The following is a 16,370-nucleotide window of genomic DNA, read 5'->3' on the forward strand; positions in this document are numbered from 1 at the left end:
CCCTCTTAAATTTAAGTAATGAATCACTCATTACATCATACGGCAGAGAGTTCCATAGTCTCACTGCTCTTACAGTAAAGAATCCGCGTCTGTTATTATGCTTCAACCTTCTATCCTCCAGACGTAGAGGATGCCCCCTTGTCCCTGTCTCAGGTCTATGATTAAAAAGATCATCAGAAAGGTCTTTGTACTGTCCCCTCATATATTTATACATTAAAATAAGATCACCCCTTAGTCTTCATTTTTCCAAACTAAATAGCCCCAAGTGTAATAACCTATCTTGGTATTGCAGACCCCCCAGTCCTCTAATAACCTTGGTCGCTCTTCTCTGCACCCGCTCCAGTTCAGCTATGTCTTTCTTATACACCAGAGACCAGAACTGTGCACAGTATTCTAAGTGTGGTCGAACTAGTGACTTGTATAGAGGTAAAATTATATTCTTCTCATGAGCATCTATGCCTCTTTTAATGCATCCCATTATTTTATTTGCCTTTGTAGCAGCTGCCTGACACTGGCCACTAAATGTGAGTTTGTCATCCACCCATACACCCAGGTCTTTTTCATTGACGGTTTTGCCCAGAGTTTTAGAATTAAGCACATAGTTATACATCGTATTACTTCTACCCAAGTGCATGACCTTACATTTATCCCCATTAAAGCTCATTTGCCATTTATCAGCCCAAGCTTCTAGTTTACATAAATCATCCTGTAATATAAAATTGTCCTCCTCTGTATTGATTACTCTGCAGAGTTTAGTGTCATCTGCAAATATTGAAATTCTGCTCTGAATATCCCCTACAAGGTCATTAATAAATATGTTAAAAAGAAGAGGGCCCAATACTGAATAAGAGATTTATATACAGATTAGGAAGTACTGACAGTGCTTCCTCCTCCGGACCCAAAGCTCATGTGATCACTGGGTTTTTGTAAGGGACAGAAGCTGCTGGGTCCAAGAAATACCAGTCAGCTCTGCTATGCCGGCAGGAGGCTGAATCTTCCCTGTGACTGATGAAAATATCAGCCCAAGTTACGGGGGAAATCAGCCATGACAAAAAAAATGTATCAATGTGTTAAAATGCCCCTGACCTCATTCTTTTGAGAACTAAAGGGGGGCATCGTACATTTTAAAAACAAAAAAGGGAAAAAAATATACCATAACTTGAAAAAGTGCAAAGCCAGTCCGAACGGCAGTTCCATCCCAACCCACGCCACAAATAAAATGTTCTATATACACAAGTAATTTCTGTGAAAAGGAGAACACAATGTTAAGTGTTTTAGCAGTCCTACAGGTTCTTTCCGTTTTTGTTTTTACATTTCCCCTGTAATCATTAAAAAAAAAAAAGGGGGGAATATAAATATTTTATAAAACTTAACCCCACGTGTCCTCCAAAAAGAGACAAAAATTATTTGGATATCCAAATGAACAAAAACATTTAGCGCGATAAACAAAACGCTTATGTAAGAAAAAAAAAGATGTGCCTGCTCAGGAACAGGGCAAAGGAGTTCGGTCCAGAACTGGTTGATCCAGTGCACATGGGCTCCATAATTATTGGGGCTATGTTCACATACTTGGGTTTTTTCTGCAGAAAAGAAGCTGCATTTCTCAGTACCAGCTAAAGCTATAAGATTTCAGAAGAAATCTCATGTATATATGCTTTTTCCCAGGCCGAATTTGAGCATTGCAGTGGTTTTGGAAAATTTGCATGTCAATTCTTTCAGCTTTTTTTTTACCCACGGAAAGTAGTGAGAAATTGCAAAACAAACCAAAAAAAGCGCTGCAACGTCGCAGCACAACTTTTGTGCTGCATTTTTTTTTTTTTGGTTAATAACACTAACTTTACTAACGTACTGTAGACAAATCACAGATGTAAGCCACATCCAAAAAATACACAGAAAACAGCTGTGTTTTATAGACAAGCATAAAGTATTTGGCTGCAGGAAAAAAACAACCGCCAAGTGGAAATATAGCCTCAAGATTGTAGAAAAGTCAGAGTGATACTGATAACCAAGCTTGTAACCTAAGAACAGGTAGTAACTGATCAAAGCAAAATAGCTAATTAACCCTTTATTTAGACTATATGGACACATCATAAAATGGCGCTTACACACCGTAAAAGGAAAAACAAGTTGCGGCTTTACAAGGGGCTCCAGAATTCACCACCTCCTTGCAAATGGCTTACTTGTAAGTATTTCCCCAATTCACTTAAAGTAACAGAGAAAGTAGCGGAAGTGAAAATCTCCATAAACCTGTTAGCAAGGTTTATGGCACCTGCATTATGGGGCGTCTCAAGGTTGCAGACAGTGTGGCCATAGTGACTGTGAAATGCCCACAAAACACTCCTATGTCATAAAGGGAGGGATTCAGGTAATGGATATACGGTAATTCAGAGAGTCCCCACATGACAAGTTTACTGCTGCTGACACCGCAGCTTGACAAAGGCCATTTCTTGGCCGGCACCAGTCTATCCTTAATACTGGGAACACTTGGAAAACCAGGAGACAGGCCTAGAGGACATGTCGTCAGTCTGGGACAAATGGTGCAAGGGTTCACCTGAGAAAAGCGCAATAAAGGCAGCATTTCCTCAATGCTCACAGCTACCTATATAAACACATCATTAAAATGCAGAGGAGAATGTGCCCTTGGACGGCAGTGAAATTCTTTGGTTTTACAGGCTGTAGGCATAAACTTTAGCACCAGAGTAATTAAACGCTGCTGGGCTTTAATTAGTAGCGTCAGCGAGTCCCAGCACAATGTCACCGACCTTATTCAGGCTGCGTGTTCTGACCCCATTCTTCGCACATAGCCAATGGCACTTTCACTCCATTACGCACTAGATGACAAAGATACGATTCAGGGTTTTCTTCCTGACACCTACCATTCCTGGAGATAATGACCCTGGCTATCCTGATAACCTGGCCACGGATGGATGTGGCGGGAGGATTGGAATAGCGCTCACGTCAGTGCACATCTAATGGCGGCTCTCTGACGTGCTCAGCTACAATTATCGCTGCTCATCTTCTCAGTCTTACTGTCTATGAACGGAGCTCATCCTTCTAGAGAAGGCTATAAGGGTGCAGCCGAGATCACCTCTGGGAGGCCCCTCTTAGTGCCATATTCACACATCCGGGTGTCGCAGTCTAAATACGGACCATCATTTACAGATGGGACGCTGGACCATACTTGACAGCCTTGTAGGCAATTTTAAGGCTGTCAAGTTCAGATCGGGAGACCTGCGGCCGATTCGTACTCGGACCATGAAACACAGATGTGTGAATATGGAGGGTGCCCCCCAGAGGTGATCTCAGCTGCCCCCCATCCACACACTTGTTGCCTTTAATACCCGGAGTGCTCCTTTAATGGGAACCTATCACTTTGTACATGCAGTCCAATCTATGGGCATCATTGTATGGAGCAAGAAGACCTGAACATATCAATATTAGTGATGAGCGAACGTGCCCGGTCAACGTCTTATTCGAGCATGAGCGGGTGCTATCCGAGTATCTTCTCAGTGCTCTTATATTATGTTCCAGTCCATGCTGTTATACAGTCTGATCATATGTGGATATTCCCTAACAAGCAGGCAATCCCCACATGTGATCAGGCTGTCTAACAGTCACAAATCATGCAGCCGCAGGGATTCGAACATAATAGAAGAGCACTACAAGATACTCGGATAAGACGTTGTCCGGGCACGTTCGCTCATCACTAATCAATATAGATTTTCAACAGTTGCGCTTTATTCATTGAAATCCCTGCTCACTGTATGCTAGGGAGTCCAGTGGGCGGTCCCGCTTAGTGACTGACATCTTTCCTGGGAGACTGTAAAGGGAGCTGTCAATCACCGCCCAAATAACATCTACATATAGAAAGAGCAGGAATCTATCTGAATGAACTGCAAGATAACCAAATCAAATCTTTACTCATAAAACAAGGTCCAATGTGGGCTTCTTGAACGTAGAAAAAAAAATAAAGACTCCATAGATTTGACAATTTACATTTACAAGTACATGTGTGGTGAATAGAAAGGACTGGCACGTGATTTATTTCTTCCAAGGACCTTACAAAAGACTAGGGGGCATTCATGTGTGGAGGAAAGAGTTCTTTACAGTTAGAGCAGTCAGACGGTGGAATACCGACCACAGGAGGTAGTAATGGCAGACACTAGAACAGCTTTTAAAGGCAATCTGCCAGCAGATATTTGCTGCCCCATCTGAGAGCAGCATAATGTAGGGGTAGAGCCCCTCAGGCCAGTGACATTTCACTTACAGGGCTGCCATGCATATCATTTTGGGGAGATTTGAGTAACGTCTGCTATAAATTCACACTGAACTTTTGCCTACATGATGCACTTATCAGCCCAGTGTATAAAAGCATTGGTCCCTTTCTTCTCTTGCAACAAGTACAACTAAATGACACTACTTCATAAGATGGTCTTTGTGTTTCCTTGATGGAATTTTTTTTTTTAAGGGCCATAATTATCCAGATGCTACAGGCACACCTCACAATATAAAGCAATGATACTGAAGTTATATCAAAAACCTCTGTGGATGACGAGTCAAATCTCATTCACACAGCTGACAATACTCAGCCCGGCACAAGCAACAAGTTTTGGCACGGCATCAATTGTTAGGTGTAAGCAATGATAACTGAAGACACAAAAGAGAATAGTAAAACCAAAAACACTCAGTTTGAAAAAATGTTGCAGTAATCCGCAAGTGCTAGTAAAAGATGTAAAAAACAGGTTATTTGGTTGATACGTTTTTTGCAAAAAATGTATACTAAGCTGCTCTACCAATCTTCACGGTATACCCTTATCAGGCCACAGCACTGGTCACTACTGAGCATGTACATAAAGTGCAGCACAGATTCATCTCATCTACGACTCCACAGCACTGGTAACTACTGAGCATGTACATAAAGTGCAGCACAGATTCATCTCATCTACGACTCCACAGCACTGGTCACTACTGAGCATGTACATAAAGTGCAGCACAGATTCATCTCATCTACCACCCACAGCACTGGTCACTACTGAGCATGTACATAAAGTGCAGCACAGATTTATCTCATCTACGACTCCAGAGCACTGGTCACTACTGAGAATGTACATAAAGTGCAGCAAAGATTCATCTCATCTACAACTCCACAGCACTGGTCACTACTGAGCATGTACATAAAGTGCAGCACAGATTCATCTCATCTACGACTCCACAGCACTGATCACTACTGAGCATGTAGATAAAGTGCAGCACAGATTCATCTCATCTACCACCCCACAGCACTGGTCACTATTGAGCATGTACATAAAGTGCAGCACAGATTCATCTCATCTACGACTCCACAGCACTGGTCACTACTGAGAATGTACATAAAGTGCAGCACAGATACATCTCATCTACGACTCCACAGCACTGGTCACTACTGAGAATGTACATAAAGTGCAGCACAGATTCATCTCATCTACGACTCCACAGCACTGGTCACTACTGAGAATGTACATAAAGTGCAGCACAGATTCATCTCATCTACGACTCCACAGCACTGGTCACTACTGAGCATGTACATAAAGTGCAGCACAGATTTATCTCATCTACGACTCCAGAGCACTGGTCACTATTGAGCATGTACATAAAGTGCAGCACAGATTCATCTCATCTACGACTCCACAGCACTGGTCACTACTGAGAATGTACATAAAGTGCAGCACAGATACATCTCATCTACGACTCCACAGCACTGGTCACTACTGAGAATGTACATAAAGTGCAGCACAGATTCATCTCATCTACGACTCCACAGCACTGGTCACTACTGAGAATGTACATAAAGTGCAGCACAGATTCATCTCATCTACGACTCCACAGCACTGGTCACTACTGAGCATGTACATAAAGTGCAGCACAGATTTATCTCATCTACGACTCCAGAGCACTGGTCACTACTGAGCATGTACATAAAGTGCAGCACAGATTCATCTCATCTACGACTCCACAGCACTGGTCACTACTGAGAATGTACATAAAGTGCAGCACAGATTCATCTCCTCTACGACCCCACAGCACTGGTCACTACTGAGAATGTAAATAAAGTGCAGCACAGATTCATCTCATCTACGACTCCACAGCACTGGTCACTACTGAGCATGTACATAAAGTGCAGCACAGATTTATCTCATCTACGACTCCAGAGCACTGGTCACTACTGAGCATGTACATAAAGTGCAGCACAGATTCCTCTCATCTACGACTCCACAGCACTGGTCACTACTGAGCATGTACATAAAGTGCAGCACAGATTCATCTCCTCTACGACCCCACAGCACTGGTCACTACTGAGAATGTACATAAAGTGCAGCACAGATACATCTCATCTACGACTCCACAGCACTGGTCACTACTGAGAATGTACATAAAGTGCAGCACAGATTTATCTCATCTACGACTCCACAGCACTGGTCACTACTGAGAATGTACATAAAGTGCAGCACAGATTCATCTCCTCTACGACCCCACAGCACTGGTCACTACTGAGAATGTAAATAAAGTGCAGCACAGATTCATCTCATCTACGACTCCACAGCACTGGTCACTTCTGAGCATGTACATAAAGTGCAGCACAGATTCATCTCATCTACGACTCCACAGCACTGGTCACTACTGAGAATGTACATAAAGTGCAGCACAGATTCATCTCATCTACGACTCCACAGCACTGGTCACTACTGAGAATGTACATAAAGGGCAGCACAGATTCATCTCCTCTACGACTCCACAGCACTGGTCACTACTGAGAATGTAAATAAAGTGCAGCACAGATTCATCTCATCTACGACTCCACAGCACTGGTCACTTCTGAGCATGTACATAAAGTGCAGCACAGATTCATCTCATCTACGACTCCACAGCACTGGTCACTACTGAGCATGTACATAAAGTGCAGCACAGATTCATCTCATCTACGACTCCACAGCACTGGTCACTACTGAGAATGTACATAAAGTGCAGCACAGATTCATCTCATCTACGACTCCACAGCACTGGTCACTACTGAGAATGTACATAAAGTGCAGCACAGATTCATCTCATCTACGACTCCACAGCACTGGTCACTACTAAGCATGTACATAAAGTGCAGCACAGATTCATCTAAACTAAAAGCCGAGATCTGGAGATCAGAAACAGAACAAACATTTATATGATATTTTAGAACTTTCCCAAATTATTATAAAAACATTTACAGCACATCCTGTATTGTACTACTGAACCCAATTTATAATATATTTTAGGAGTCGGTCAATTTTATACCGACTCCAACTGTAACAAAATAGACACGGACTCCGACTCCACAGCTCCGTTTTAACTCCTAATATCATCAGCTAGGTTGCAACTACAGCAGCGATTCTGGTATTGCAAGGAATTTTAAAATGAGTCCTGAATTGATCATGACGCAGCGATCCACGATGAGATATGGCCATTAGTAGCCTGAATGTATCTCAAATGTCTTTTATTGAGTTGCCAGCATGCTAGGAGGTATGACATACGTTCTAGGCAGGGAAAGTATTAACTCCCCTCTCGCACCCCACCAGGAACCTTCTCTTCCCCGTACAAGAATGCTGGCATGACGCTAAGGACTTTGGAGCAGCCACAGTTCTCCGAAGCTTCCTGTGTGATCTCTCCCATTTCCTCTGTAGATTCTGAAGTGGATTCTCTCCTTAATCTGTACACAGCCTGTGCATCTGATCTCTCCCCCTTTTCTGCTCTCCATACAGATAAGACTTTGGGGTACCCTTTTATCGCTTGCTGTGTAGTGTAAAACCTTCTACCTCCCTTCCGCTATGTCTAAATTGCTTCTTACATGGGCCAAACCAGTCACACAAGCATTCGCCAAATTCTTATTTCCGATCATTGTCCGATGTAAACATGACAGGTGTTGGCTCGCTTGTCTGCTGTTCTTTTAGGCATCATTTTTGCTGACCCATACAGCGATTATCAGCACCGATTGGCTTGTCGTATCATGAAATGGCACATATTAAGGGCAGATATCTCACAGTGTGAATGGGTTTCAACTCTGGGGAGAAAGGATTGCGTAGAAATAGCAGATGATGTCAGCCCGTAGCCAACAGTAGCCAGGAGACTTGACTGAGTGGGAGCGTAGCCAGCTATGTGAAGGAGTTGAACAGACTCTACAGGTGTCCATAGTAATGAAAAAATTTACAGATATTTTGATCACTAAAAAGGAAAAATCTAGAGGACATTTTTATGGAAATGCTCTTTAATTAGAACACTCATGAATTCCACAATACCATGCTGCAATAAATGTTGCTGTCCATGTCAGACCTTGGAAAGCAAATGTTAGGATTATTGAGGATATTCCTAGAGGGAATATCATTGATCTAGTAATGAGAAAACACATGTATGATTTTAACACCTGAACTCCATCATAAACGTGTGCATATCAAGTACTATTTCTTCATTATTAAGAGACTTCAGCACTAGTGATGAGCGAACATGCTGGGATAAGGTGTTATATGAGCATGCTCTGGTGCTAACAGAGTGTCTTCGGCGTGCTCGAATACTATGTTCGGGTGCCCACGGCTGCATGTCTCACGGCTGTTAGACAGCCACAACACATACAGGGATTGTCTAACAAAAAGTCAATCCTTGAATGTACTGCGACTGTCATACAGTCTGGAGACATGCAGCCGTGGGGACTCTAACATATGTTTCGAGCACACTGAAGACACTGTTAGCACTCGAGCATGCTCAGATAACACCTTATCCCAGCAAGTTTGCTCATCACTATTCAGCACCACTCGTTCTACTAGTAGCTGCCTACACATGAACGTACTGACACACTGACATCCTGTAGACACATGAATAACCTGCAGATCAGGCAAGAGGAAGGGCAATACCTGAAAGCACCACTTCAATAAGGTCTCCTTCTTGAATGTCTGCCTCAGATTTTACCAGCTGCAGAATATTTTCCGAGTTCGGGTCATGGCGGAATAAAAGGATCTTGTCGTACATTCCATAGAACCCGCATTCTGGAAACTGGAAAGAATAACAATTATTATTATTTGAAGGTACAAATCAGTTAAAGAGAACATGTAAGAACTTCTCAGATTGCAAAACGGACATGAAAGAGCAATGTATATAGGAAGCAGTAGTATATGGCAGCCTGTGGTATAAGGCAATCATGTACCTGTCAATAAGGCAATCCCTAAAATGTATAGATCTACACATGAGTACTGTACCAAGTGGTGCTCTGCACGGACCACCACTGTCAGCTGATAAAGTACAGTCCTTAAAGGGGTCTCCAGGATTGATATGAATTACCTAATCTGATGACTGATTAGCAGACTAAAGAGGCAACCAATATTATAGCCCTCTTAAGGCCACGCAAACAAGTTCAGTATTTGGTTTTTCACATCAGTATTTTTAAGACAAAAGTAGGAGTGGAACAATCAGAGGAAAAGTAGACAAGAAGTCACCACTTCTGTATTTTTCACCCACTTCTGGTTTTGGCTTCCGATAGTTGGGGGTCCGACTGCTGGAACTCCCACCGATGGATGGATTTGTGGCCGATCATGTGCACTACTGCTCCATTCATTCCTATGGCAGCATAATCAACCATCGTGACATCCAAACTCACAGTTCTTGGGATCAGTGTGGGGTTCTAGCGTTCAGACCTCATGAGATTGTGAAGTTATCCCTTATTTAATACAGTGCTCAAAAAAATAAAGGGAACACTTAAACACCACAATATAACTCCAAGTCAATCACATTTCTGTGAAATCAACCTGTCCAGTTATGAAGTCATTGTGTCTGTTCAAACTGTCAGAAACAGACTCCATGGTGGTGGTATTGGCCTGATGTCCACAGGTGGCTGTGGTGCTTACACAACATCTTGCAGGGCAATCGGCCTTTGCCAGAGAACAGCAATATTGGCAGATTCAACATTGGAGCCCTGTGCTCTTCACAGATGAGAGCAGGTTCACACTGAGCACATGTCACAGAGTCTGGAGACGCCGTAGAGCATCTTCCGCTGCGTGCAACATCCTTCAGCATGACTGGTTTGGCAGTGGGTCAGTAATGGTGTGGGAAGGCATTTCTTTGGAGGGCCACACAGCCCTCCATGTGCTCATCAGAGGTAGCCTGACTGCCATTAGGTACTGAGATGACATCCTCAGACCCCTTGTGAGACCATATGCTGGTGCGGTTGGCCCTGGGTTCCTTTTAGTGCAGGACAATGCCAGACCTCATGTGGCTGAAGTGTGTCAGCAGTTCCTGCAAGATGAAGGCATTGAAGCTATGGACTGGCCTTACCCATTCCCTTGACCTGAATCCAATCGAACACATCTGGGACATCATATCTCCTTCCATCCACCAATGGCCCATTGCACCACAGACTTCCCAGGAGTTGACTGATGCTTTAATCCAGGTCTGGGAGGAGATTCCTCAGGAGAAAATCTGTGTTTCGAAGTATGCATACTTCTTCAGGACATCCATGATCGTGGTTGTCCTGAAGAAGTATGTATACTTCGAAACAAATTGATGATTAAACTACCTACACTCGGACTGGCATCCTTCATCTTTTCCACATGGCAGCACATATTGAACCCATTCGTTTCTCCAATACCTGTACTTTCATCCTTCTGTGTCCCTGCAGCAGCCTAAGCGTCATCAGTGGTTGTGTGCACCCAACCCGACCAGGTGAGCACCATTAGACAATTCTTTTTGGCATTTTACTCCGATAATACCATATTTGCGCTTTGAGTCTTTCCATTCTTTTATTTGGATGTGTTTCAATATATCTCTTTTGAAGAATACTGGAGAAAAAAATGACTATCCCTTTCTTGCTTTCTTTTGGGGACCAAAAAAGGGATTAACTATTTTTTTGCACACAAAAGAAAACAGAATAAGCTGTAAACCTGACAAATCAAACAAAACAGATTTTTGACTATTTGCCTATTTTAGTTATGGATACGCTGCCATTTACTTAATAGTTTGTTGCAACTCAGGCATATACGTATAGTGGAGCGCAATGCAGAAATGTGAACCGAGCCTTATTAGTGTATTATCAGGACTGAGGGTACCCATTACACAAATCCAGGACTGAGTCCTCAGTATATCCTACCCCTTGCTGTACAGAAATCCCCATGCCCATCACCAGGACAGGACTCGGCAGGAGCTCTGGGTGGTCCACACATTGGCACTCGAGGCTCTCATGCAGCTGCTGCAGAACAGAATTATGGAGATTTGTGCCTCGCCTACATTACACATCACCCCGGCTCACATTACCATGGCGCAGTTCATATGTGTACGTCTATATAAATGGTTTTGTAGATGCTGTGCATTATTTATGCCGCACTTGGTCTCACCAAAGGATGTCGGCAGAATTAATGAATCATCAATTAGCAGAAGCCTGTGCACAGGAGACCCCCACCTTACGCATATAGGAACCGTCTACTCAGGTCACGTCGGTGCGGGTTATCTTGGGGGGCTGGAGCCCCACCGCTCTCCCGGACTTGTGGCCAAATGAGAGTCTGTTGCTGCGTCTTAACAAGAGCTCTTCTTCCAAGTAATAGCCCTTGAGTTGCGTCCTAGGGACAGAAAGGGGTCTCCATGACAGCGGAGAGGCATCCAGCATCGGTTGCCATGGCTGCAGGCATGAGGTACATTTGGGGGTAAATGCTACTTCATACGAAAGGGAAAACACGAATGTGCCGCAGATAACGTCATCTTCTATGCAGCCGGGAGCAGAAGGAAAAGATGACAGGGTGACAAAAAGAAACGTTTCATGGTGAAGTCTTTCAATGAGTAAAAAAGGTTACGCTAAGGTGCAACAGAAGACCAAGAAACGGAGCTAGAAAAGCGGGAAGATGGGAAAACTAAGCTCCACAGCTAGCCAAGGCCGGAGAAGGCGGCCACATGCTGAGCAGCAGGACAGTCAGGATCAGCACGGTTATCCCTGAAGTGCTGGGGTCAAAGGGAAACACTTCCAAAAAAATGCTACAGAAACAGTAGCGTAGTGTCGGGTCCTGAGACGCCACTGGATGCCCTAAATTTGGGTGCATGAATGCAAGAATAGGTTCAAGAATTACTAGATGGGTCTGTAGCCCACTCTGCGAGGGTAAGCGAACAGATCCCTACACTTACCATTGAAGGGAATCTGTCAGAAGGGTTTGAAATGTAATGAGCGAAAAGCATAAAATAGGGCAAGAGCGGCTGATTCCAGGGATGTGTCACTTACTGGGCTGCGTGTTGTCATTTCAATACAATCAGTGCTTTATCAGCAGGAGATTATCACTGCAGCCAGTCAGGTTAATCTGTGTAAACCCGCCCACAGCACTGATTGGCAGCTTGTTGACTATGCACATTGTACCACAGTAGTACAGTAGTGTGGGCAGAGTTATACACAAGTCACCATTTACAGCATTGCTAGATCTACAACAAAGAAAACAGGGATTCAATCAAAACGGCACTAAGCAGCCCAGAAAGTCACACATCGCGGGAATCGGGGTCTCATGCCCTATATTATCCTACTCTCATATTACAAAACAAAAACCTGCTGATAGATTCTCTTTAAGTGAACGGTGAACAGACCCATAGACTTACTATAAAATCCTGATCCTTGGTGTTGCTTTTAGGGGTATGGAGCCATAGGAAAATTGAGCTTGTTCCCCCCTCTGTGCACAAGCTCATACAAGAGCCGAACACTTCAGACCAGTGTTTTAAACCATCAGTGGACTCGCACCAATTTTGCAGTTTCTAGAAAAGATAACAAACCATAGCAATATATAATGTGGCCAAACCTGAGCAGCTTTTCTCGTAAATACTTTGTATGGGAATATGTGGCAAAGACCTGTATTTTGCTTTTTTCAGATGCAATAGTAATGTGTCTTTCTCCTGTCCTATTATTAACTACTCAAAATATCATTTCATCCATTAAAGAGGTTTTGTACAGAGTCCAAAAACAACACTTACTCTTCTCATCTGCCCACAAATCTAACAGCCCCAACATCTGCCCTGAAGGATTTGTGCCCAGTTAATCTCCGCTACCAGTCTGATAGGACACTGTTTGGGTTAACAAAGGGCAATACCATAGAAATTGGATCAGCTGTATTCTTACAGCAGACGGACGGCCTTGGTAAGTGGATGCAATGCAGAGGATCTCTGTAAATCTTTATACTAAAAAGTTTATGCAGTCTGGTCAATGACTATAATATACCCTCAAAACTAAATATTTTTTATTCCAAAAATAGACACCAGAAAATGAAAATGCCACTTAGCAATTTTGCAAGAAAGTGTAAAATTTTGTTTAAAAAAAACCCAAAACTCATGATCGGGGCATTACATGTACAACTGCTCATATTCTTACGCCGGGTTTCCACCTGTCTGTTGATTAGCCAATAAATGACAGTCAGAGGGCATGCATCAGTCTGATCAGAGGGGGGAAAACAAGAGTAATAGTTCCTGTAACGCCCCCCATACACGTTAGAGAGCTGATAGTCCAATGAGGATTGGCCGATCATTCAGCCGGCAGCTCTCTCTCCCATACAGAAGAGCGCTCCTGCATTCTCTATGACAACAAAAGGATCGGAAGTCAGAAATCGGACATGTCGGATCCGGAACTCCCCAACACTTATCTGTCGGGAGCTTTCAATCACATAAGACCCATTGATACCAGTCAAACCCAGAGACATTGGTGGGTTCCCACAAGTCACTAATATACATGGAGGCCTTAACTTCACCCTCCTAATGTCATCGTCCCATCGTGTACCTCCAGGTAATTGGTGGACAGGAGAATTGTTTGTCCTGATGCCACCTGCAGCTTCTGATCCCTCCCACCCCTCCTTTGCAAGACACACAACCGAGGAGCAGAACTTGCCATACTCTCCATGTACTGCAGCCGTTGTGGAGCCAGTTATTATTTCAAGCAGTCAGCTCAATAATAGATGGGTGATATTTGGCAGTGCACTTTAATTTCAGAAGATCAGATCATCATTGTGAGGATAGTAATTAGTGCGGCCAGTTAACGCACCAATTAGCCTCCCTTTGACAACGCTGCACATTTCTTCCAGGGAGTGTACAAATTAAATGTACCTGAATATCATCCAGCGTATGATATACAGGGTGTGGACATAATAAGCAGAGCGTGCAGTATAAAAATAACGTCCCCGACAACACCTAAAAGCCTGCTGCATCCAAAATGTAGTCCACCACGCAGGAATGAGGAATGTATGTGTGTATATAGATAGATACCGTATATATATATCTACTATATAATTGTCTAAGGGTCACTTCCGTCTTTCTGTCTGTCTTTCACGGAAATCCCCCGTCACTGATCGGCCGCAGCCAGCTGGCCGCGACCAATCGGCGACGGGCACAGTCCGGCAGCGAAATGGCCGCTCCCTACTCCCCTGCACTCAGTGCTCACTCCATACCCCCCAGTCAGCGCCCGCCACCCACATAGCGTTGTAGCAGTCCATTAAAACGACTGCGCTACACCGCGGCATAACGCGGTGTAACGCAGTCTGTTAACGATGCTATTAACCCTATGTGATGAACTTTTTACTATTGATGCTGCCTATGCAGCATCAATAGTAAAAAGATCTAACTTTAAAAATAATAAAATAAAAAATCGTGAAATCCCTTCCGGGGCCTTTCTCGCCCCTTGTGACGCTCTGGGCCATGCATTGCGGTCTTGCGAGATGATGGCGAGACCGCAATGCATTCTTGGGACCAGAGCGTCATGAGGAGCATCGCTGAATGCCTCGCCTGGATCCGGGGGCCCCCGGAGTGTGAGTATATAACTAAATTTTTTTTTTTTTTTTTTTAACGGGGATATGGTGCCCACACTGCTATATACTGCGTGGGCAGTGTTACATACTGCGTGGGCAGTGTTACATGATTCAAGATTCAAGATACATACTGCGTGGGCAGTGTTACATACTGCGTGGGCAGTGTTACATACTGCGTGGGCAGTGTTACATACTGCGTGGGCAGTGTTACATACTGCGTGGGCTGTGTTATATACTGCGTGGCTCCTATATACTACATGGCTGTGCTATATACTACGTGGCTGCTATATATTACGTGGGCTGTGTTATATACTGCGTCAGCTGTGCAATATACGTGGCTATGCTATATACTAAGAAGGCTGTGCTATATACTACGCGGTCGTGCAATATACTACGTGGCTGTGCAATATACTACATTGCTGTGCAATATACTACGTTGTGTTACGGCCGCCACCCACATAGCGTTGTAGCAGTCCATTAAACCGACTGCGCTACACCGCGGCATAACGCAGTCTGTTAACGATGCTATTAACCCTATGTGATGAACTTTTTACTATTGATGCTACTGATACATAAATCACCAACAAGCAACAATACCACATACTTGGGGGGGATGATAATTGTTTCCCATATATATAGAATTAATTAATTACACCACCACCCCATGTGGAGACCTTGTACCAAGGACACATCCATATACATAGAACCTAGTTCCCATAGGGAGAAATGATGTAACAAGTAACCCCACCAAAAAGACTCAACTATTATACCCGCTAAGCAGAGAATCAGTCTGGATAATAGTGTCAATACACCTATTACCTGTCACAACTGTGACCTGCTGCGATATATCCCACTGTGAGAACCTGTACTATCTATATATCTCCTAAAGTCGGCCCAGGACATATAATAAGTAGTATCATATCTATTTATACCGATGCAAAGCACACGGTCATATTAAAGTCTCAGGGGACTATCCCCCAAAGAGATGGGTCCGATCACAGGTGTAACTAATCTTGATGTCCTTCTAACAGGTCTCACATCTAGGAAATAGGCTATACTTACAAAAATACAAGGTGCTTAGAGGGTATAATAGTTGAGTCTTTTTGGTGGGGGTGGGGCCCCTGGTGATAATTGTTTCAGGTTGTTAACTGACACGCACCTGGTCTATGTCTTTTTATGTATTTTATTGTGTTGAATAGAGATCTGTTAAATTTTCTTTGGACTAGTACATCATTTCTCCCTATGGGAACTAGGTTCTACATGGCTGTGTTATATACTACGTGGCTGCTATATATTACGTGGTCTGTGTTATATACTGCGTCAGCTGTGCAATATACGTGGCTATGCTATATACTAAGAAGGCTGTGCTATATACTACGCGGTCGTGCAATATACTACGTGGTTGTGCAATATACTACATTGCTGTGCAATATACTACGTTGTGTTACGGCCGCTACTCACCGCTCCGCTCCTGGCTCTCGGCGCGCTGTCCCTGCTTCTCCAGCTGTGGCTGCTGCTCTTGCTCGCCTCGGCCGCTCTTCTTCCGGGTCCCGGCGTGCTGTTCCC

The 16,370-nt window shown here is 43.8% G+C and overlaps 1 protein-coding gene across 2 annotated transcripts in view; it reads right to left on the reverse strand.

Moving 5' to 3' along the window:
* The window catches only part of PRKD1 (protein kinase D1), a 178,861-nt gene that overhangs the window by 69,996 nt on the left and 92,495 nt on the right, over nucleotides 1–16,370 (reverse strand). For both annotated transcript variants that reach the window (XM_069730230.1, XM_069730238.1), the window contains exon 2: nucleotides 8,913–9,051. In XM_069730230.1, the coding sequence (XP_069586331.1) occupies nucleotides 8,913–9,051 (139 nt within the window). The remainder of the gene's footprint in view (nucleotides 1–8,912; nucleotides 9,052–16,370) is intronic.

Source organism: Ranitomeya imitator, chromosome 1 (genome assembly GCF_032444005.1).
Source record: "Ranitomeya imitator isolate aRanImi1 chromosome 1, aRanImi1.pri, whole genome shotgun sequence".
Lineage (NCBI taxonomy): Eukaryota > Metazoa > Chordata > Amphibia > Anura > Dendrobatidae > Ranitomeya > Ranitomeya imitator.